This window comes from Cinclus cinclus, chromosome 4, assembly GCF_963662255.1.
Source record: "Cinclus cinclus chromosome 4, bCinCin1.1, whole genome shotgun sequence".
NCBI classification, from domain to species: domain Eukaryota; kingdom Metazoa; phylum Chordata; class Aves; order Passeriformes; family Cinclidae; genus Cinclus; species Cinclus cinclus.
The window spans coordinates 30,706,668-30,728,629 of NC_085049.1; the positions used below are offsets into that span (position 1 = coordinate 30,706,668).

The 21,962-nt window shown below is 40.0% G+C and overlaps 1 protein-coding gene across 2 annotated transcripts in view; it reads right to left on the reverse strand.

Moving 5' to 3' along the window:
- PLXNB2 (plexin B2) overlaps nt 1-21,962 on the reverse strand; it is a 77,992-nt gene that overhangs the window by 32,767 nt on the left and 23,263 nt on the right. For both annotated transcript variants that reach the window (XM_062491029.1, XM_062491028.1), the window contains 3 exons: nt 17,010-17,182; nt 14,708-14,856; nt 11,643-11,751 (listed from right to left, as the gene is read on the reverse strand). In XM_062491029.1, the coding sequence (XP_062347013.1) occupies nt 11,643-11,751; nt 14,708-14,856; nt 17,010-17,182 (431 nt within the window). The remainder of the gene's footprint in view (nt 1-11,642; nt 11,752-14,707; nt 14,857-17,009; nt 17,183-21,962) is intronic.

Below are 21,962 nucleotides of genomic sequence, written 5' to 3' on the forward strand. Positions count from 1 at the left end.
ACCAGCTGGCTCTGGGTGACACTGCCTGCTGACCCCACGCCTCCCCACGCCTGCAGACGTGCCACAGCCCCTGTGCCATGGGGCCACAGCTGCTGTGCCCTGGGCAGGCAGCACCGTGCCCTGGGCAGGCAGCACTGTGCCCTGGGCAGGCAGCACCATGTCCTGGGTAGGCAGCACCATGTCCTGGGCAGGCAGCACTGTGCCCTGGGTCAGCAGCACCATGTCCTGGGTAGGCAGCACCATGTCCTGGGTAGGCAGCTGCCATGGGCTTTGCACACAGAGACAGGATGCCAGGTCTAAGTGTGTGGCTGGTGCATTAGGCTGGGGCATTGCTATGAGGGAACCTGATCCTGTGTTTTCTGAAGCATACTAGATCAAGACCTGAAGGGAGGCTGTGAATGCCTTTTCTGATGTGCAACTGTACTGCTTCACCATATTAAAACACAGGTTTTTCTTAAACGAGTAGATAAAAGTAATAAGCTTGTTTCACAAACTCATGTCTGTAAATGACAGCTGTTCTCCTCCTCTTGTATAATCTTGCTAAAGTGGTTGACTGATAATGAAGTGCAGGCTTGGGGCTATTTCATATGAAGCACATGGAAATAAAGAAAGAGGGAAGAAATTTGAAAACTTCTCTTGCTGATGAGGGTTTCCTTGATCACACAGCACTCATCTTCCACTTGAAGGAGAAAAAGCCCTTCTCAGAGATAGAGAGCAACACACCCACCTCTTCCTAGTCATGCAGCAATCCCCCCTCTCATGTTGTGGTTTTGCTCAGGCACAGACCATCTCTGTGACAGCTTACAGCTATAAAACCAAGGGCCCACAAATTGCAGGGGGGAAGGGACTGATATACTGCATTTCGGTTCAAAGCTCGTCATCATCAACAGGTTTTTAACAAGCAGCGGGAATCCATAAAAATGCATCCAGCTGACTTCATGGTTATTTTACAAATTTGTTTTATTGAAGTTCAGATGTAGAAGCATGGAGAACTCCTACGTGCTCTGCTTTTTTTATACTTTCATGTCTAAGCAACTTCCCTCTGAAGGAATGCATCATGGTTCAGCACACTTCACAAATCCACAATGACAACTGTAATTTGCTCTCGAGTCATTGAGCTTTAGGAATATGCTTTAACTAATTGGGTGTCAATTGCTTTTCTTCCCCGAGAGAAATCTGTTTGTAAACCCTTCACTCCTCAAGAGTGAGCATATGACTGCTCTCATGCACTAACCTTTGATTTAGCTTTAATTTAATACATCAATCAGGTTACAAGATTTCATATAGGGAAGTCACTCAAAGTAATTTTAAAGCATTTTAAAAGCTCATTTAGGTCTATATAAACCTGTCTGTGCATCCTCAGATTTGGATTTAATTGATTGCTGATTTAAACAAGATTGAAACAAGACACACCAGGGTAAATGCAAAGTTTTAGGGGGTCAGTTTTAAAAATCACATTTGAAGTTTAAATTAGAATAAGTCTAGATGCACACTTTATAGGAAAAACTAATTTGTGCTTCTTTACAATAGAATTTTGCTGCTAAAAAGATTACAATCAGAACTGTAGATGAAATACACAGTTAATAAATAGTTTATAGAAATGGGTCAAATGCTTTAAGTATGGCCATATCACATGGACAGAAAACCATACCTTTTATTAAGTTCAAATTAAATCCTAATTGCTATAAACTGGTAACCATGCTGGACTTCAGTATTATCCACAGTAGTGATTATCCTAAGCATAGCATGCTTAGGATAGCTTTCAGATTAAAGTATTCCTCAAGAACCACTAAAGAAGCACTATAGACAAATTCTTTCTCTCTGAACCTCTGAAAAAACCTGTAGCCTTTTCCCTAAATACTACCTCCACTGGAAGGCTATGCTCTATGGACAGGCTTAGGAAGAAAATGAACAAGAAACCACATAAAGCAAGCCTTTAAACATAGACTAAGGAAACAAAGAAAGAAAAAAATGTTTCTGCAGCATCTCACGCACTATTCTCTGTAACCTCAGCATAACAAATGAAAGGAAGCTTGCTAGGAACTTCAGCAGGACAGCCATATTCCTTTCTCTTAGCAAAAGTGGGAAATAATTGCCTGGTTACAACTCTGTTGGGTTGTCTGGCAGGTCCCTTTGGCCAGGCTCAGCTGTCTCTGTTGCCAACAATCAGTAAATGCAGAGTGAGCCACAAACTTGAAGTTGAACTACTCAGCATCATTGTCTTTGGGGGACCTGTAAGTGGTTACATGCATTTGTCTCCTAGGAATAGGGAAGTAGGAGGTAACCAGCTAGCAAAGTTATCTCTGAAAAACACAGCTGTAAGGGGAAAGTGAAAGAAGTATCTGTTGTTTTCCACAGAAACCGTGGGGGTTTTCTTTGTTTCTTTTTTCTTGGTAAGACTCCACCTCTTTGAAAGGTCAATTCAAAGCTCAGCTACACCAGACAGTAGAACTCACCACCCACCCTGCATGCAGCCATTGTTCAGACACATCTGAGCTGCACTTGAGGCTGAATGGAAAACTCTGGCCAAGAGCCACTCTGCTAACTAACACAGGGAGCAGCCAAAGAGAAGGTGGAATGGTTATGGCTGACCCTTTTTTTGTCTTTAATTGCTGACCTTGCAGCTGTCCTTCAAAGGACACTTTTAAAGGTGCTTAATTCAAAATATTCATATTTAATATATTTAAAGTAATTCTGCAAATGCCAGGAGCTCTCCAGGGAATAAACACTGTGGATGCCTTATAAAGATGATCTAATAAGGAGAAGCTGAATGATGCTTTGTGTGCAGAGGAATTCTTCAGAATGACTACTAACACTTTGTTACTGTAAACTTGGAAGGAATATTATTTGATTAATTTTAACTTGCTATTTTCTGTTTCATATTTTCCCTCTTTCCCTTCCTCTTAAGGACCTTCCAGAAAAAATAAGCAGCTGAAATAAATTATTAAGAATTTTAACAATTTTAATAATAATTTTATTGCAAAGCCAATGTTCTATGAATAAGTTTTATTGCTCTAAAATATTCATGGATGGCTCAAAGAACAAAGCTCCATTGGCCCACCTGGCAGTCTTCTTAAGAGTACCAATAAAGAAAAAAAGTAGGGTCATGCAAATGCCCAACCAGAAAGCATTTTTCAAAAATGCAATAGGTAGATAGGATCAGGAGGAGAACGATACTTTAATGAATGCCAAGTTAATTTGAAAGAGTGCCATCAGTGGTGATACAAGACTTCAAGAAGAACTGTGCTGCCTAAGGAGAAGGTGGCCCCTTCCCGTGGTACTCACCAGTCAGACACACACATACAGACCCTTGGAAGGTGCCAGGTCTAGTCTTATCTTACAGAGCCTTATCTTATGCAGCCTGGCAAAGCTGCACCTGACCCACAGCTCTGTGTTGCTTACCAAAGTCCTACATGAGATTCCTTCTTCTTGCAGAGGAAAACATAGGGCAGACAGTAAATCCATCAGTGCAAACCTTGTTCGAGGGATAATAAAAATGCTGCTTTTACCAAGAGCCCTTCAAATTGAACTCAACCCGAATGTTCAGCTCTTACAAATGGGACTGATAAGTCTCCAACCTCAAGTGCTGCAGTATCAGTGATGCTATTTTTTCCAAATCCCCTCAAGGATTTCTACTCTCCTTCTTTCTGCCCTTCTGTCATTTCAGTCTCTGAATCAGAAGTACACCTGCTGTCATGATAAATACCTTGCTTTCTTTTTCAGCCCTCTGCACCTTGAGATCATTGTTGGTTCTGTCAGAAGACACCCAGGGGAACTCACACTTTCTGTAACATCACTGTAACATCACACTGCAGTGCTCAGTACAATTATGATGTTAAACAGAACATTTGATAACGTGTCTTGTATGGAATTTGTAGCAGTCCTGTAATAATTCTTCTGGAAAACATCAGCCCTTGTGAGGACTTGGAAATACATAATTTCTCATGGACACAGGAAAATTTAAACAACCCTGCAAATGATTATTTAACCCTTGTTTTATAATTTCTTTAAGTGTAGAAAATAATTAAAATATATTTCAGTATTTTTCTTATTTTGCTTGAAATGGAGGAATGTTTTTTCAGGTCTATAGTTTTTTGTCACCAGGAAAATATTGTTCATGTCTTCAAGGTAGTTTAATGTTTGAGCATAAATATTTTCTGCAATAACAGGCTACCTCATCATGAGGGCTTTTTGATAGTCTAGTTTGAAAAAGCCTGTTCAAATGTCTGTCAGCTGTTCAGTGGCCTGGTTTTTGAAGAGTCTGGTAAGCCATCTCCCAGCAGAGGGACTTTGTGCCACCAGGACTCCCCACTGCCTTTCATTCTCACGATCATGCCCTGTGTTTGTAGAAAGTGGATTTGCAGTTTTGATAACATCTGTGCAAATCCACAGCCATGTTGTTGAAAATAAAATTCAGTGCAGTAGTTCAGTTGGGAGTGATCTTCAATCATCATTTATTCCAACTTGTTACCAGGTGCAACTTGCTCCTACTGCATGATTTATCTTGAAAAAATTATTTGATCTAAACAGGATTTCTTGCCTGTAGGTCTGACCAGAATGTAGCCTGTTTGCAATGGGAAATTTGAGCACTTTACATACTTTACACATAAATCTTCCTTAAATCCTACCTAGATGTAATAATGTTGAGCTGAAGTTCTCAAAGTCCACTTGCAACCCAACTTTTCCATCTTGTACCAGATTGCTGGGTAAGTATTCCTGAACTGATAAGTAGTTTTCCGAATGCTTTGATAATTACAAGGCTATTATCCTTGTTGGAAAGATAATGATGCCATAAATAGTTTAACTCTTGTGCTTCTACACCTGTGGTTACTACCTATCCTGTTGCTATGGTTTACCTGAAAGCAGTTGTTATCTGCTCCAAGCAGTGAGACAACAACACTTGTACATTGCTTTTGGCACCTAAAGTTCAAATAATGTGAGCATGCTTAGTAGCAAATTCATTTATTCTCTTTGTAATAACAGTGCAATACCTGATGTGGCATTTGCATTCCTGTGTGCCACTGTCTCATCCTTGCTTCTAAAGCACAGAAGTACTGGGAAAAAACCCAAAGACAAATATTGACAAAAAAGCTCCAACTGGCCCAAGTATATATATGACTTCACATTCAGGCCATTTTCCAGTGTCCTGTTTTCATCATCACGGCCAGGAATCTCTGCTTGCTTTGTTTGTATCATTTGCCCCTTACTTAAAAAACAGTTCACCGAAGTGCAGATATATTTTTCATTGTAGTTTCATGCTTTCTGTGTGCTAGAGGGTAAATTATCTCCATGTCTGTTCCACTTATAATCACATTTAGACATGAACTTGCTTATTAGCAGTGTACATGGCTGCTGCTTTTACATAGCTACTGCGGATGCTCTGAGCATTTAGCTCTTAAATTTTTCATCCTGTTTATTAATCTAGAATGAACTTTTAAATCTTTAATATTTTATGAGTAGCAATTAGTCTTTTTGCACAGTTAGGAAGGTGATATCTTATTTCTTCAATTTTTTTTGCTTCTCTTTTAGTAAAAAAACACCATTTTTAGTTTGAAAATTCTCTGAGAGAGCTCCTAGCATTTTAGATCTCTATGATCTGCTGGTGTCAAATCAAAGCCCATCTTTTACCTGGCTAGCAGTGGGGGTTTTTCTTTCTTTTTTTTTTTTTTTTTTCTTCAGAATAGTCTTTGCAATTAAAGATATGGAGGTATACAAGAGAACCATTTTCCCCAGCCTCTTTTTCGCTCACCCATCTTGCATCTTGGATTGGACTTTCCAGACTGACTAATGTTTTTTTCACTCATTTTGTTTGCTCTGCAGCTTTCCTGGTTTGCACTGTCATGTCCAGCCAACTCACTTCTGGTCCCTTGCACACTATCCAAGAACAAGAGGAGTGCATACCCATGAAGCATCACCAAAGTTCTGCATGTCTCCTTTATCCATTTCTCTGTTTTTCCATTTGTCTGCCATTAAGCACAACCAACCTCAACTATATAAAGTTTCCTTTTCCCAGAATAATTCCTGGACATGACTCTGTAAATAAGGGATACTGTCTACTATGGTATCCATCTGTGGTAAGCAGTTTCTAGCCCATGAACTACACCACTGAGATAAAACTGGTTGCCCTTTATCCTTCACTAATGCAGAAAATCAAAGAGGGAAACAATGAACCACCAAGGAGGCTACTGGTGGATCACAAGAGGGGCTGAAAATTCAAGAACAGTTGGACAGCAACAGAGGAGGGGAGCCTAACAGAGATGCACAGAAACTTTGGCATGAAGTCTATGCTTCAGAGGGGGATGCTGGAAAAAACACAACTGTGCCAGATCACAAGCAGAGAGACAATTGGGAAGGGAAAAAGAGGATGGTGTCAGAGTATGTCCCCGTGATGCTGAGAGATGCCAGCTGCAGCACAAGGGGAAGCCAGCAACAGATGGAGGTGTTCAAATGGACATGATGGGCAGCAAATGGCAAAGCTACCTAAACTCCCTTCTGTTGGCTCCTGTAGACACTGACCTCCATTTGGGGGTTTGCCTTTGATGCAAGTGCACTTTTTCACAAGTAGGAATGGGCTCTTGTGCTTCCACACAAGCAAAGAACAGGGATGCTCTTTCCAAGACCTGATGACAGTGCACACAGATGTAGGTAAGATTTTCACAAATGTACAGGCCATGTTGTTGCTTTGCCTTTGTCGTATCCATCTTTCCTTTACAAGTAACTCTTCCCTCTCCTCCTCCAGGTTCCAGCAGCAGTAAGTTCTGGCTCTTGAAGATGTAATTTTTCACCAAAATTTTCTGCCTCACACTGAAAGCCAAATTATTCTGCCAACTCTTGAATATTATGCAAACAAAAATAAAAGGCATAGCCCATGAAGTGCTGTAGACACCAGCCAACTTCTTGGAAGTCAAAATGTCATTTCATGGACTATAAAGGTAACCACAGGAGCTAAATTAAACCTCTGAATGGGGAACTCAAGCCATTAGGATCTTTCTTTCCCCATCAACTTCCCTCCTTTCTCAGACTCAAGGGAGCCTGTTTCTTGTTTCTTCAGACAAGCCACCCACTCACAGGATACTCAACCAGAGAATTTCCACTGTGCATTCTTGGCAGTCTGATGTTCACCGCAGTGGCTGACCTGACCCACTGGCTCACCTCGTCACAGCATCCATAACACAAGTAATTTCCTGGGTTTCTGCAACAGCAGAGAGATGAGCTGAATCCTGCCTTTCTGGGGCCGCTTTGTCCAAACCATGTAAGCTGATCAAAAGCTTCCCAGCACTCAGGTGCCCAGGCAGATTATTTGCCTGACAATGCACATTGTGTGTTAGCTGCTGTGGATGAGACACTTAAGCAAAGGGCTGGTATGTTAAACAACTTATTATTTGGACTGAAAGCAGCATCTTTTTATCATGATGCAGACACCACATGATTTTCTGAAAAGACCACAGAGCTTTTCTGACAGGCTTGATGGAGAAATGGAAGCCTGCCTGACTGGAAAGTCTGCACTATCATACATCCAGTGTTTACTGGCAAATCTCGAGCAGAATCATGAGTACTGGATGGTGGGGCATGTATTTAAATGCATGGCTCAGATGACAGAGAGTTAAGACTAATAATATCCACATGAATAAGGGCCAACTTCACTAAAACTCTCAGCTATCCAGGAGTTCTCCTGTCCCCCATGCAGACTGACACACAAACAAGATGTACTTCAGGACTAAAATAACCTCTGGAAGCAATTCCAGACTTCTGCAGATGTGTGGTTTATCAGCATCAATCATAGTGGCAAAAAGCATGTAATTTTCCCCACAAAAAAACACCCAAAGCCCGCAGTTACAGTGCAAAATGAATGTATTGAGGTAACATCTAAGGAAGAAAAATCCAGGAATGAGCTGAAACCCTCCATGAAAACTTGAAGCACTGGTCTGGTGAGAACTCCCAGTGCCATTGCTTCAAACATCAAGAAGCAAAGCAGAGGATGGATGCAGGTAAGAGGAAAATGCCAAGTTTGGGAGTAGATTAAGGTGGAAGAGTGCACCCTGTTGAACATAACTGTGCTTTATATTTCACATTCAAACTTCCAGTATAGTGAATAGTGATGTTCATGTTTGTTTTCAGGTCAGGGTCTAATTTATCCTCCTTCCTCCTTTTGGTTATTCAGCTCATTTAGGTAAACAGACATCCTGGTTTACAAGAAGTCATTTTTTTCCAATCCAGTTCCTAAACTGCCTTCAGCATTTCAGAAATGTATTACACTTTTGCAGAGTTCTACTTCTAATTTCACCATCTAAGATTAATTTGAGCTTTCTGAAACTATACAGTCATTTTAACCTGCACAGCCTAAACCTCACAAAATTGTTCTGGCAAACAAATGCTGGAGATGCCAGAACCAGCTGCAAGCTCTTGTCCTGGCACCTTGAGCCTAAAGAAGAGGTGTTCTGAGAAAAGAATCAGCACTTGTATGGGATCAGCAAATCTGGGCCATACACCTTGGAAAAGCTTAACTCATTCCTTTGAGTCTGCTTCTCACTGCCATAGTAACATGCAAATCAGATAAAGTTAACAACAAATGAAAAAGCAGGACTGGCCTTTAGCCATGTTACTGCTCCACCTGTTCAGAGACCAACCAAGCTGTCAGTGCTCCAGATGTACCACATAGCTGGATATGAAAATTTAGCAGAAGTTCATTTCTATTTCTCTAAACAGGAGAATGGTTATTGCCTGAGCCTGCTTATTGTGAAACAATAGAAATGTCACAAGAGGAGGACTGGGTTATCAGAATTTAATTTCACTGAGACTGTACTTGAACTGAACTCAGGCTGGATAGAGAAATTGTGGTGGGTAGGGAGACATAAAGCTTTCTACTCTCGTTGTGCAGCAAATACAGGTATTTACTGTACAACACAGACACTCATGGACCAAGGCATTTTTGTTCAGAAATAATTTTAAATTGAAACCACGGCTTCCCTTTTAACTGGATTTTTGACCCATTTCATGAAGGTCTTGCACATTTGTCTGTTCTGAAATGCTCTGTGTTGGCAGACAGGAAAGAAGCATGAGTCTGATCCCCAAGTTGTTCTGACTATTGATTCCCATCAATCCACCTTTAAAAATAAATCACACCAAGAGTATCAACAAGAGACAAACATAGTACTACTTACAGAATCACAGAATGGTTTGGCATGGAAGGGACCTTCAATGCTCACCTAGTCTCCCACACCCATGCCATGAGCAGGGATACCTTTCCCTAGATCAGGTTGCTCAAATCCCCACCCAACCTGGCTTAACAGTTCCAATAATGGTGGAGGTACAGCTTTTCTGGGCAATCTCTTATAGTGACTCACCACTCTCATCATATAAAAAATTCTTTCTTTTATCAATCTACTTGGTAAGTGCTTTTGGTGGTAGATACTAATCACATATAAAAGCTGAGACAGTGGGGTGTATGGTGATACCTCTGGTGTACACAGACACACCAGCATGAGCATCTCCAGTGTCTCCTTGTGCACTTCTGCCCTGTAATGCCACACACTGCATTTAGAACAGTCACTCTTAAAGATGAAGCTATTCTGCTTCAAGTGGTCAGAGCTCAGAGTGAAAACAGTAGTAGTTACCAGCAGAAGGGCAGCCATTCCATGAGCCAAAGAAACAGTGAAATACATGAGAGAAAATCTATTTTAGGAGGGCACTTGGAAAGAAGATTATTTTCTTTCCTTTGTATATACTGAGTAGGAGAGGTTTTACACAAAGCATAGATTTTGCACGTCTGCTGAAAGAAGTCACCAAAGAACAGTCTGAAAAAAGCAGTGAAACAAGACTGCAGCTTTTAAGCCAATATTAGTTGATGTAACTGTCTGCTCTGATTGTCTGTTCTCATGCCAAAGCATTCATGCCACACTTGTAGAGGTGTGCATCAGTGTGACACCCTGTACTATCTTCAGTCCTGCTACAGTCCAATGTTGTCTTCATTTTCTTGTGGAATTAAGAGAAATGAAACTAGAAGCCAATATCACCAGTTTCAAGGTGTGAATTGTATTACTTTTAGATGCTTTCCATATTGTAAATAGGGTCCACATGGAAAGATTTTTGCAGTAAATAAAAATGCTCTTTATCAACAGTTGGCTTAGGCATCTGATTTTTCAGTAACTCCAATGCAGGCAGAGACACACTGACACATAGAGACTGACACACAGGGAGTCTTGGACTTGCAGGAAAACATCCAACTAGTTGATGCTTGTGCACAGCTACTTTGCTAGCACCTCATTGATAGGCAATTAAGAATCACTCCTTGAAGTGGCCAAAAGCAGTGGCTCCTCTCAGGTGGGCAGAACAGGGAATCACACCTAAACAAGTCCAAAGACAGGCTTCAAAGCATACGTGGGTCAGGTACCATTTCAACCCAGTCCATAATAACTTTGCGTGCTTTCCACGAAAATCACAGGAAAATCTTTATACACAGAAGGGGTGGAGAACTGGTGCAAAACACACTCAATAGATTAATGTCAAAATCTCATGTAGGTCTTGCTGTCATAGTCTCTGTACTAGAGACCACAGTATACACATGGGCTATTATATCATTGTTCCCTGGTTAAGATCATAACCTACATTTCCACAAAGGAACAAATGACATATTCAAGCAAAAAGGTTTTTTGCAAGCAGTTGTTTTTTTTGAGAGAGGAGGTATGTACTTGGAAATTACAGAAAACCCACTTCTAGCCTGTTCTGTGAAAACATTAATATCCTCTTCTCAGTTAAATGGCATTCTTGACTTATTCCAATATTTACTGCTGACTTCTTTCCTTCTCACAAGACATCAAGAATTAATGAGACAGAAGTTTAAGTAAGGGAGAAGATAAAAGCCTAACATACAAGTTATGTTTTATAGTTTTATAGTTTATAGGGGTATTTTTAAGCATCAGTATGGGAACTGATATTATTTAAACCTCTCAACTATCATATGACCTTATAAAATTTGAAGACCTCATAGATACAGATAAAGCTACTTGCTGTGCTAAAACCACAGGCTAGACCAGCTATAATCTAGGAGCATGTTTAGAGCAAAGCAATTAACACAGAAATGAAATTCTCTTTCACAGTCACACTGAAAACAAAGCATGTAAGTAATATTAACACACATCACGCTGTCTGTGGCTCTGCATGTCATACTTTTGAATGAAATAAATTATTAAAGAAATTAATGTACCTTCATTACTTATTCTTCAGTTGCTCTGCATCCATTCTTCTAATTAGGAAAATTGCCTAGACTAAATATCATGATTAAAATAGTGCACCATGTGTCTAGAGAATACCTAATTTTTTTGCAGTGCAGACTTTTTTATTTAATAGTGATATTTAAGAGATATTATGTCACTAGTCAATAAGTTTATTCCAGTTGCTTTTTCACCACATCTTTTTAACTTGGATGGTGAACAACATCATCTTATTTTGAGACTCTCAGTCTATTGATCAGAATTGATTTTTGGTACACCTTTTGTACATAGAAATACTGCAATTAAGTGTTTTCTAATATTTTTCAATGACAGTGGTATTGGTGAAACAGTAAGACAAACATAACCAATTCTGTTCTTAACTTTATGTCATACACAAAGTATAAAGCAGGTCTCTGAAAAAAATGCACTTACCTGGTATGTAAACAAAACTTCACTAGGTGATTTACCTAGTTTTCCATTGATCTTAACTTCAATTTGACCTTGTTGTAATTCATTCATTGGTCCAACTTGACACACAATCCTAAAAAGAGAGAATGTAAGCTTATCTGTCAGAAGTAACAGCTGCAATACCAATACAATGTATGTGAGCTACCACACACACTGCCAGCAAGAGCACCAACTTTGCTTTATCCTATACCACGTAATCCAGCACTGCCACAGATTCCCAGAGAAACCACCCAAGAACAGCCTGCTGGTCTATCTGAAAGTTTTGGTACAACTGAAACCTGAGCACTGTACCCAGCAATGTATACAGCTACTTTAGCAATCTGTTAGTAGACGTGCCTTCTCCAGAAGACTCATATTCAGCCCAAAAGTAAGTTGAACCTCTAGAAACCAACACAAAATTTATATTGGACTTCGTGATGTTAAAAAAACCCAAACCTACAAATAACCCCCCACCTCCTTGATGCAAACACCCAAACATCAGCTATCTTAAAATTTTGTGTGTTTTTACTGCTGATAATTTTGTTGTGCATCTTGCTACCTTTCAGCTTCAAACCGCTGCCTTTTCACACCCACAATCAAAATCCCTTCAGAATAACTGTTGTCTGAAAATAAATTCACAGATAACACATACAAAATCAGAGGTCAAGGAACACTGGCCAAGGAAATGCTGCCTTAGAACTAACACTGCTGCTGAGGGATAGCTAGGATGTTTAAATTTTTATTTCAGACAGGTAAACCACAGAACGAAAGCATGAAAAGGCAATAAGGATTGGACACGTTTGAAAACTGGGATAAATGGTTAATGGAGAGCTGATAATACAATTAGATAAGGAGGTATATAGTGCTCACAGCCTACTCAGACAGTTTCATATAGGCCACACCCTGAGGATCACTGCTCATTTCTGTCACTCTTTCCCTGCAGGATTATTGCTATTCTTCCTTAAGCAGGGCATGGCTGCTTAAAGAAACCCAAAGCAGCAAAAACACCCTCAATGACTCCAAATTACTGGGTATAATGTACTTAAATGGGAACTTATAATAAAAGGATTGTCAAGTCCCTCTGCAGATCACTCCAGACTTTTTTTTTCCCGGGTACTGGCAAATGGACAAAATTCTCTGAATTCTTGCATGTCCTGGCATGTGTATGGCTGCCTGAGCCTGTTCCTCATCATCTCTCTACTGTATTCTTGGAAGTTGTATCTTCATGTCAGGCAGAAACAGGAAACAGTGCCTTTGGAGGAATTTTTACCATATGTCAAGCTAGGGAAAACAGTCGGGGGCCGGGGCCGGGGGGAAACATCGTAGCAGGGATTTTAATTGGAAAAGTTCCCTCCCCTCCACAGCGCTGGCATTGCCTCCCTTCCCCCACATTACTAATGGAAAACTACAAAGAATGACTTCTCCAAGGCCAACAATTAAATCACCACAGAGCCAGAAAACACCCTTAAGTGTCTTAAATCTTGCTGTGCGTGGGAGCCACTGTCTCCTAAAAAGACTAGCTTTTAACTGCAGAAGGATAGGGGAGCAAGACAAGGCACCTTTTATAATTTTTAAAATTTAATTTTATATTTAAAAGGCAATAATAAATCAAAAGAGCACAGGAAGACAAATACAGAAAATTAAAAATACCCATTTGGAGATTTTTGACAACTTCTTTTTTAAGGCTTTCTTAGTTGGGAACATCCTTCAAAACCCACTAATTTGTTGATAAATGACATGATGTAAGTCGCATTTGTTCTCACCCATTACTACACTGCCAGAACTTAGGAAACCAGTAATGTTGCTATGATACAAGGAACCAGTGATCTCCAGTTCTGGCTCCCTTCCATGTATTTAAAAATATCAAAAAGCTTTAGAAAAACTAAAGAGGATGGGGAAATTCTTGTAAGGCCAAGTTGCAATTCAGTGCAGCTTTTGCAAACACTGAAAATAGGGAATGGGAAAAGATGATTGATTGGAAGTACATGTAAATGAGGCAGTGATGGCAATAAAATTGGGAAACAGTAAGAAATAAACAGCTATTATTTACCTTCTTCAGTTCCTTCAGGCCTGGAAAACTTCTAAATGCCTGATCTACACACTGACTAAAGTTAAATATTTTTCAAAAGCTAAAAAAAAATCACTTGCGTATCTTCAAAGTCACTTTCAAAACATGCCACAGGAATAGCAAAAAGTTACTTTGTTACACTTTAAATTGCAGGAAGGGAAAGAAAGCCAAGGTTTCAATTGCAGATTTCAAAAGTGAATGAAAGAAAAATCACGCTGCTTAAAATGTGTAATTACTCTTAATATTACTATTGAACCTTCCTGCTATGCTTTTCACCAGCTAATATCGAAAGGGTATTACCCTCTTGAAATTAGAAGCTTGATATGATCTGTAGTAAACACCTAGATACCTACCTAGAAGAATTTAGGCTTTCTGTTTTAATTTTTGGCACTGCTTAAGAGTGTCACAAGAAATCTGCAAAACATCTACCAACCTGCTTAAGCAATTCAACATCCATGGACTTGTTGGCTTTGAGATGAAACTTAGTCATCTACAGCTAAACCTAAGTTCTGCGCTCCCTCCCTGTCCCCAGGCAAGAAACTCTGTGGCTGGACTACACATCTCTAAGCTTCCTCTTGTTTTGCCTACTTCCCCATAAATCTTGTATGGCTGGCTTCACTGTGGATCAGATTTAGCAAAGTTTTAACTACTAGATGCACATATAGAATGCCTTTAACTTAAAAACAAATAGTCTTGATATATGTACAGTAATAGTTTATGAAAGCTTTTCAATCCAGTAAGGAGAAAACTTCAATCATGAGCAGGATGCTAGTACACCATTGTAAATTTGTTGCTGCATTACAATCTACAGCAATTTTAAATAAAGTGTCAGACATGTTACTATGAAATACTGCAGGTATATCATAGCAATAGTTCTTCAAATGGTAACCTTTTGTAACCACAAGAAGATCATCTTTCCTTGAAAATGCGCAGAGGTTCCTTTTTTTCTTCTAAAATATTGTGAAAAGCATCCATCAATTACCTTGTGGAAACAGAGTAGAACTCCTCTTTAAAAAGACATTCCTTGTCTGCCACTGTTATATTTTTTACATCTTCTGCCTTTATTCCCAAATTAGATCCCATTATGGTCAAAAGAATTCCACCACTTAGTGGTCCAGTTTTTGGCTCAATCTGTGTTTGCATAAGGGACAGGAGAAAAAAAAAGCAAAATTAAATACTGCAGTGACTATGTTGCTCTTCCATATTATTTAAAACTACTTTGACTTACCAACATTCGAAATGCAGATGTTTTTTGTAGGACAAACAAAAAAACATGCTATGCAACTTTTTAATGTTAATTAATCATCTGTTAGCTCAGAACTAGTATTCAACAGCTGAAGATTTCATGTCTCCTCTGGCTGAATGTTATGTACAAAACTCTTGCCTGGTATTATTCAGTTAAGTTTGCTTCCTCCACGAAAGTACTGTGATTTTGAAAAGCAAACGGATTGCACTCTTCTCATAATCCTTCCACGGAGATTTTCCAACATTTTGTTGCTGTGATTTTAACCCTTTAGGTTCACCATGCTCCATCCTAGCACACAGTGCTGCCCTATATAGTGTCTTCAAAAGTTCCTGCAGTTCCTTGATTTTCCTTATTGCATCTCATCATGGTAGGGTGCTGCAGCATGGGCTGATGTTAATTGAGTAATTTGCAAATAAAATTAAGACAGACAAGATTGTGCAGTTGCAGTGGACTGTTCAGACTGAAATATGGCCCTAACAAGCACCTCAATTCAGAATATTTGCTGGGAGGTTAACCTGCTTTCCTACATAATGCTTGGACCACCTCAGCAAGACCTTTTCAGGTCTCCAGCTTTGGAGGGCTGCAAGTTTGCCATCAAGAAGAGTGGGGCTGCACTTCAGTGCCTGCTCCATGATAATCAGTCTCTCAGGTCTAAGCAAGTCTGAGCACAGCAACGGGGCTGCCTCCGCTGGCTGCCTAACCCACTGGCTGCCCATTTGCACTCAACCCATAAACAAACTAGCTGAAAAATTACTCAGTTCTTTGTCTAGCTGTTCAAATGTTATGTTTATATTTAAGGTTAACTTAATGTCTGAAGACCTAATATATTTTAGTATCTTTTTTTAAATCCACAATAAGGGGAAAGAGTATTCCAGGTCAAAACACATTTTTTCTTAATTTTTCTTTTCCTTTTTTCTCAAATCATGTTTACCTGGGCACAGATATTACATAAGTATTCTTCTCCAGACATTCTGTTGAGCTTTTAGGGTATTTACCTTCCTTGGCAGACTTTAACTGTTTAACAGCCATTTCTTCTGAGATTTACCCTCATGGCCAAGCTTCCCCAGTGTACTGCAGGTCTGCCAGTAGGCACACTGCACCTCTAACTGCTCAGTCTCCAGGGATGTAGTGTCTCTACCAGTCAGAGCCACAGGTTTCAGACACAGTTCCTACTGAGTGAAACATCCCTGTTACAACAGTCAACCTCTGTCATACAGTCACCACACTCTGTGATGGCTTGGGATGTGTTCTCATCAAACAGTGTGTCTGAGTTTCGAAGTAATGATACCAGTGCTGCAGCAATGTAGATTTGCCCAGTGGAAGCATGTACCACTCTTTTCCCAACAATGATGCCCACAAAAGCAGCATTTGGCTTGTTTCTGAGGAGGACATGGATTAATGACTTTCTTTGCCTGATGAACCCTCAATGTGGACAACAATCTTCCCTGAGTGAATGCTCCAACTGCAGAGCAAGTCACGTGCACATTTGGCCTCTCTGAGTTCTTACATTCAGCTCCTACAGCCTTGGGTGTGATGCTGGTGTAGACTGAAAAATATCACTGACACATGGAAAACATTTTGTGATGCAGAAACAATCTGCTCCTTTATTAAATATTATTTAAAAGTCTAGCTTGAAGCCTGTAAATGAACCTATTATGTACTTGTAGTTCCAGGAGCAGTGAACCTCTCTTACAGACTAATTTCAGGTAGAAAGGACTTCATGAGAGAAAAAAATTCATGCTAAGAATGCATCAATGCAATCAAATGCCATGTTTTAAGCATGCACTGCTACCCTGGCTTCCGATACAGCGAGGACAGGGCTTGAAAAACAAGGAGGCTCAAAGACTCCATTCAGTCTCTTATTTTGAGTCTTTACAAATCTCTCACACACATCACTACTGACATTATTTCCTTTCAGCTATTTCAGAAGCTTACTTAACACCCTAGGAAAAAAAACCTGCCTTTCAGTATGAACTTGCTTGGCTGCTTTCTCCTGAAAAATATTACACTGGTAGGGAGAGGAAAAAAGCAATCTTACGTGAGTGATTTCTGGAGGAGGACACGTGTCCGTGGGGGGAGCATGACAGAGTTTTTCATAAACGCACTTGCTGGGCTTGCCATCTTCTTCACACCAGACACACTTATATTCAGGCCGGGCAGCAAGGCACAAGCTGCAGTCACTTCGTCCATAGGAGCAGTTGTACAGAGTCACTGAAAGATGAATGGTAAACATGCTTAGACATTTCTCTCTGTTTCAAGGATATTCAGTGTCCTTTAGGAAGGAAAACTAACCCTCTGTATAAAGTTCAGTGGAGTCGCGTGAGTAATATGTACAGTCTGTACTTAACCCCTGAGTGGTGCTGAGAGAAAATTTTATTTTTCCTCTCTGGAAAAGCCTGACATTTATCCATGTGCAGAGTATGACTACTCTGCAAATATATTTTTGTCACTCAGGCGCTGTCAAAACATTCAAGTACAAAGTCCTTACTTTGACTAACCTCAACAATACATACAACTGTTTAAAGATTAAATCAAAAATCAGGTCCTCCTGGAGCATCCCGAGTCAGATATGGAAGGTATAGACTCTGCATAGGTGTCAGCAGGGGTGGACATCAGCTGGCATGGGACCTCTGTCAGTTGCAGAATTAAAGGAAGAGAGCTGCCTTTGTAGGCTGTTTCCAGGACCTTTGGGACTTTCCATAACCATCACTCATGCCTGAACCAAATAGGAAGTTAACACTTAATAAAATGTTAACCTTTGTTCAAGTTAATTCCTCTGCATTTCTTCATTCTTATCAGTTTTCTTGCTTTTGTTTTCCCTTTTGTCTTGACCTGTCATCCTAATGCACACCTTATTCCTTCTGCAGTGGGGTTTAGTTCTAACTTTTCTGAGCCAAGAAATCAAGTCTGATAGTCATACCTCTATTACTGATGAAGCTGAGACCAACTGTCCCAGACACTAAGCTTGTTTTGGCCCCTATCACTCTCTAGCATGATGCACAGTCACTGAATGAAACTAATTTTCCCAGATAGATGCAAAGCCTTGAGACATATCCTGGTGGTTCAACACCATACAGAGAGCCTGGGCTTGTGAAAGAACATATGGAGATCCACTTGAGAACAAGCTCAGAAGAAAACAGACTGAAAAGATGCCACACATATCGCTAGGGAAAGTGTGCAAATTGCCCAGATTACCCAGCCTGTGAGTGCTGTGCCTCCCTGGGCAGGTAAGATGATTATTGTAAAGAGGAAAACATCTTGCTGCCTGCTTTTGTGCTCTTTGTTTTCCCTGCTTCTCTCTACTCTTTGCTGCTCTGTATTTCTGGCCACACAGCCTCTCACCCTCTGCCACTGAGGCTCTGGCATTTTTGAGTCTTGTAAATCAACTTAATTTACCAGAACAGCAGAAAGCTTTTTAGGTTTCCTCCTGTGCTCTTTCAAGAGTTAAATGTGCTTACAGATGGGAATGGGGTATACAAGACAGAGACTTAATATCTTCCCCATCCCTTCATTAAGTCTCAAGAAACAGTAGCCTTAGTGACATTGGATTTTTTTCAAACGAGGTTCATACTTAAAGATGTAGGAAATAAAGGAAAATAAACAGATGTGGACAACAGTAAATCCTTTTGAGATGAATATAGTAAAGGCCATTTAAAAAGTCTATTTAAAACAAGCTTTTACCCTCAGAGGAGCAAGACTCTACAAAGGACGCTGGCAAAACCACCCTCCAGTCAGTAACATTTCAATACACTTGGTATCTGCCTAGATACCAGCAGCAGCAGTAGCTTCTGAAATCTAGTTCCAAGAGACTACCGTGTCAGATTTCTAGTGTAATGATAAGTAAAATGAGAATGCTAGTTTTCCATTTTTTTTCAGCAGTGGTCTTATTCCCCTGCTAAGCATGAAAAATATTGCAAATGCCCAAATCTTGTCTAGCCTCTGCCACTTGCAGGAGAACATATAATCCCATACAGGCACTTTTTCTCTGAATTCTGTATGTTTAAAACCCTCAGCATTCCATTTCACAGCTTTAAGATAATAACAGGTTTCTTTCTTTCCCTTAAAATGAAGAGTTAATGTAATGATGAAGCCTGATTTTAACCCTTTCTTACCTCTAGTCAGCATATCCACTTGATTTCAATTTGCTTCTACAAGCACAAAATCAGCTGAAGCAACATTAGAGGTGCATGCAAAACTGAAGGACTTTGGCTTTTGTAAAAATGAATCAATGAGAAAGACCATCCATTTGATTCAAACTCTATCTTGAACTTCCAAGGAATTGATGAGCACAAAGCAGGAGTAGGAGTTTATGAAGCATCATTTGCTTCATAAACTGAGCACATTAATATGGAAGGCACTGAGCAACAAACATAAACCAATTAATATTTCCTGCAGTTTGTGTGTCAGTTATCCACTCTGCATGTTGGATGTAGGCATAGTGCTGGGGAAAAGCACCAGACTGACAGCCCATATATGCTGCTGTTTGCTTTGTGGACAGGGGCAAGGAAAAGTTTCCTCTCTGCGAATCGCTTTTATAGGAACCAGATTGCCTTCTTATTCCAGCACTCTGAAAAATTGCTACTCCGCAGACACTTAAATAGCAAATATTGTTGAGAAAATCCTGCCCTTGACTTCCTAAACCTCGCATTTCCCACCCAGATGACCAGGAATGTGTTTACTGAATTGCTTTATCATTCTTCATTGGCTGGACAGGGATTCTTATTCCAGCCCTCAGTAAACAATGTCAGCACTGCAAAGTCTTGATGTCCCTCACATCCAGTTGCATAAATGCAATGAAAGAAGCCACTGCCTTAAAGCATTAACCACTCCCCTTGCTCACTGAACAGCTCATTATATGTACCAGCAGCAAGCTACTCATTAGATTCAGACTCTTACTCACCACCTTGAGATACCAGCTGTGATATCATCGATAGAAAGGACAAAGGATAAAAGGGATATATTGGATTTCACACTGTTCAGAACCCCTGATGGCTTGAGATGTAAAAATGCTATCATAACTTAGTATTCACTAAGTGTCATACAAAGAAAGAGTTCTTTCACTGGCAGGTTCAAAGGTGCTTCTCAGCAGCAGCCATAAACTCAAAGCCAATTCTTTTCAAGATGCATAAAAACACATTATGCTCTGGATTTCATATGGCAAGGGAGTCTGAAAGTCAGAAAGAATTTGGATTTTTAAAAATCCCTTTTATACTAAAAAGAGACATCTGCAGATAATTTTTCAATTCCTCTCTTGGAAGTGTTCTCTATTTCAATTTGAATGATAACAATTCTTTAATAATTTAGCTACTTTTTTGTTTTGGTTTTAATGTTTTTCCCTGACCTGGAAAAAAGAACTTGGGAATATTTGGTCAATATTCTGCAATTTTAAACATGACAGCCTCTGGAATGGAAATTAAGACAGTGTGAGATTGTAATATGACCTCCCTGTAACATTCATGCCAGGTCCTCTTTTAAGTCTTCTAACACTGCGCACAGAACCATAAGGAAAATCTTCTAAAAACTTAGTCCATGCTGCCAATATGAAAGCGAATAAATTTAAATATTGTACAGTTGGAAAAATATGGTCTGAAGATTTATTCTGCAGAGGAAATTACTTGGGGTACTTGCATGATGTACCTGACGTACCATCAGGATTATTCCTGATGTTGACCCATCATGGAAGTACCAAGAGGTTTGCCTTGTAGTTTTTACAATATTCTGCCTTAAATGTCAGCCCAAAGAGGTTCCAGCTCCTAGATACTGCTCCATTGATTTTAAAGGAGTTTTCTTACCTCAGCTCAAGACTAGGCCTACAGACAAAATTGCTTCATTATCGCATATTGAAAAGAAATGAAATTTATATTCATAAAGAGATTTTAATCAGAGATCAAGTTTTTGTGCTGTAATTTAAATTTATTTTTATTAGAAATAAATTAATAGAATAATGAGCTGGAAACACACTGAATGTTTCCGTGTTTTCTTGATTGCCAGCTGACATAGAGACTGCAGAACTTGTCTGAACTGAGACATAGCTAAGAGATGAGATTTCAGGTGAAGCTCATAGGAGTGGCTGTGACAAGGATCCTCTTTCTGCTGTTTGATGAGGAAAGTTCATTGAGGAAAGGAAAAGATCATTGAAAGAAAAAAATCAAAATACTTAAGTATTTAATTTTTATACTTAAATATGAACTGGGAAGCTTTGCTGTTAGGCTTGCACTTCAGAGCAAAAGCAATCTTGAAAATGACAGAATCATAAAATCAAAATACTTTGGGTTGGAAGAGACCTTTAAAGGTCACCTAATCCAAATCTCTGCGATGAGCAGGGACATCTTCAACTAGATCAAGTGATTTTTGACATTGTCCTGTGTACAGCTAGGAGGTGGGACTGGTGATCCTTGTGGTCCTTTCCAACTCAGGATATTCTGTAATTCTGTGATTCTACACAGAGGCCCACCAAGCCTGAACCTCAGTGTTTCCAGGCATGGGGCATCTACCATCTCTCTGGTATCCACAACACAGCCCTTTTTAGTCACTGTGAAGAAAATCAACTCTACCCCAGCTGAAACAAGCACAGCAACCTGTGCCAGTGTTTCACAAGCCTCACTGTAGAAAAACTTCTTCCTTATATCTAGTCTAAATCTACCCTCTTTCAGTGTAAAAACATTACCCTTTGTTCTATCACAACAGTCCCTGCAAAAAACTCCTCCTTTTTGTAGGTGACCTTTTAGTACTGAACAATTGCAATAAGGTCTCCCTGGAACCTCCTCTTCTCCAGGCTGAACAGCCCCAGCTCTCTCAGCCTTTCCTCACAGGAGAGGTGCTCCAGCCCTCAGGTCATCTTTGTGGCCCTTCCTACTCTGTACTGGCCCATGTCCTTCTTATGTGGCAGGCCCAGGGCTGGGTGCAGCACTCCAAATGGGATGTCATGAGAGTGGAGTAGGGAGAGAACCCCCTCCCTCGCCCTGCTGGCCGCGCTGCTTTTGATCCAGCC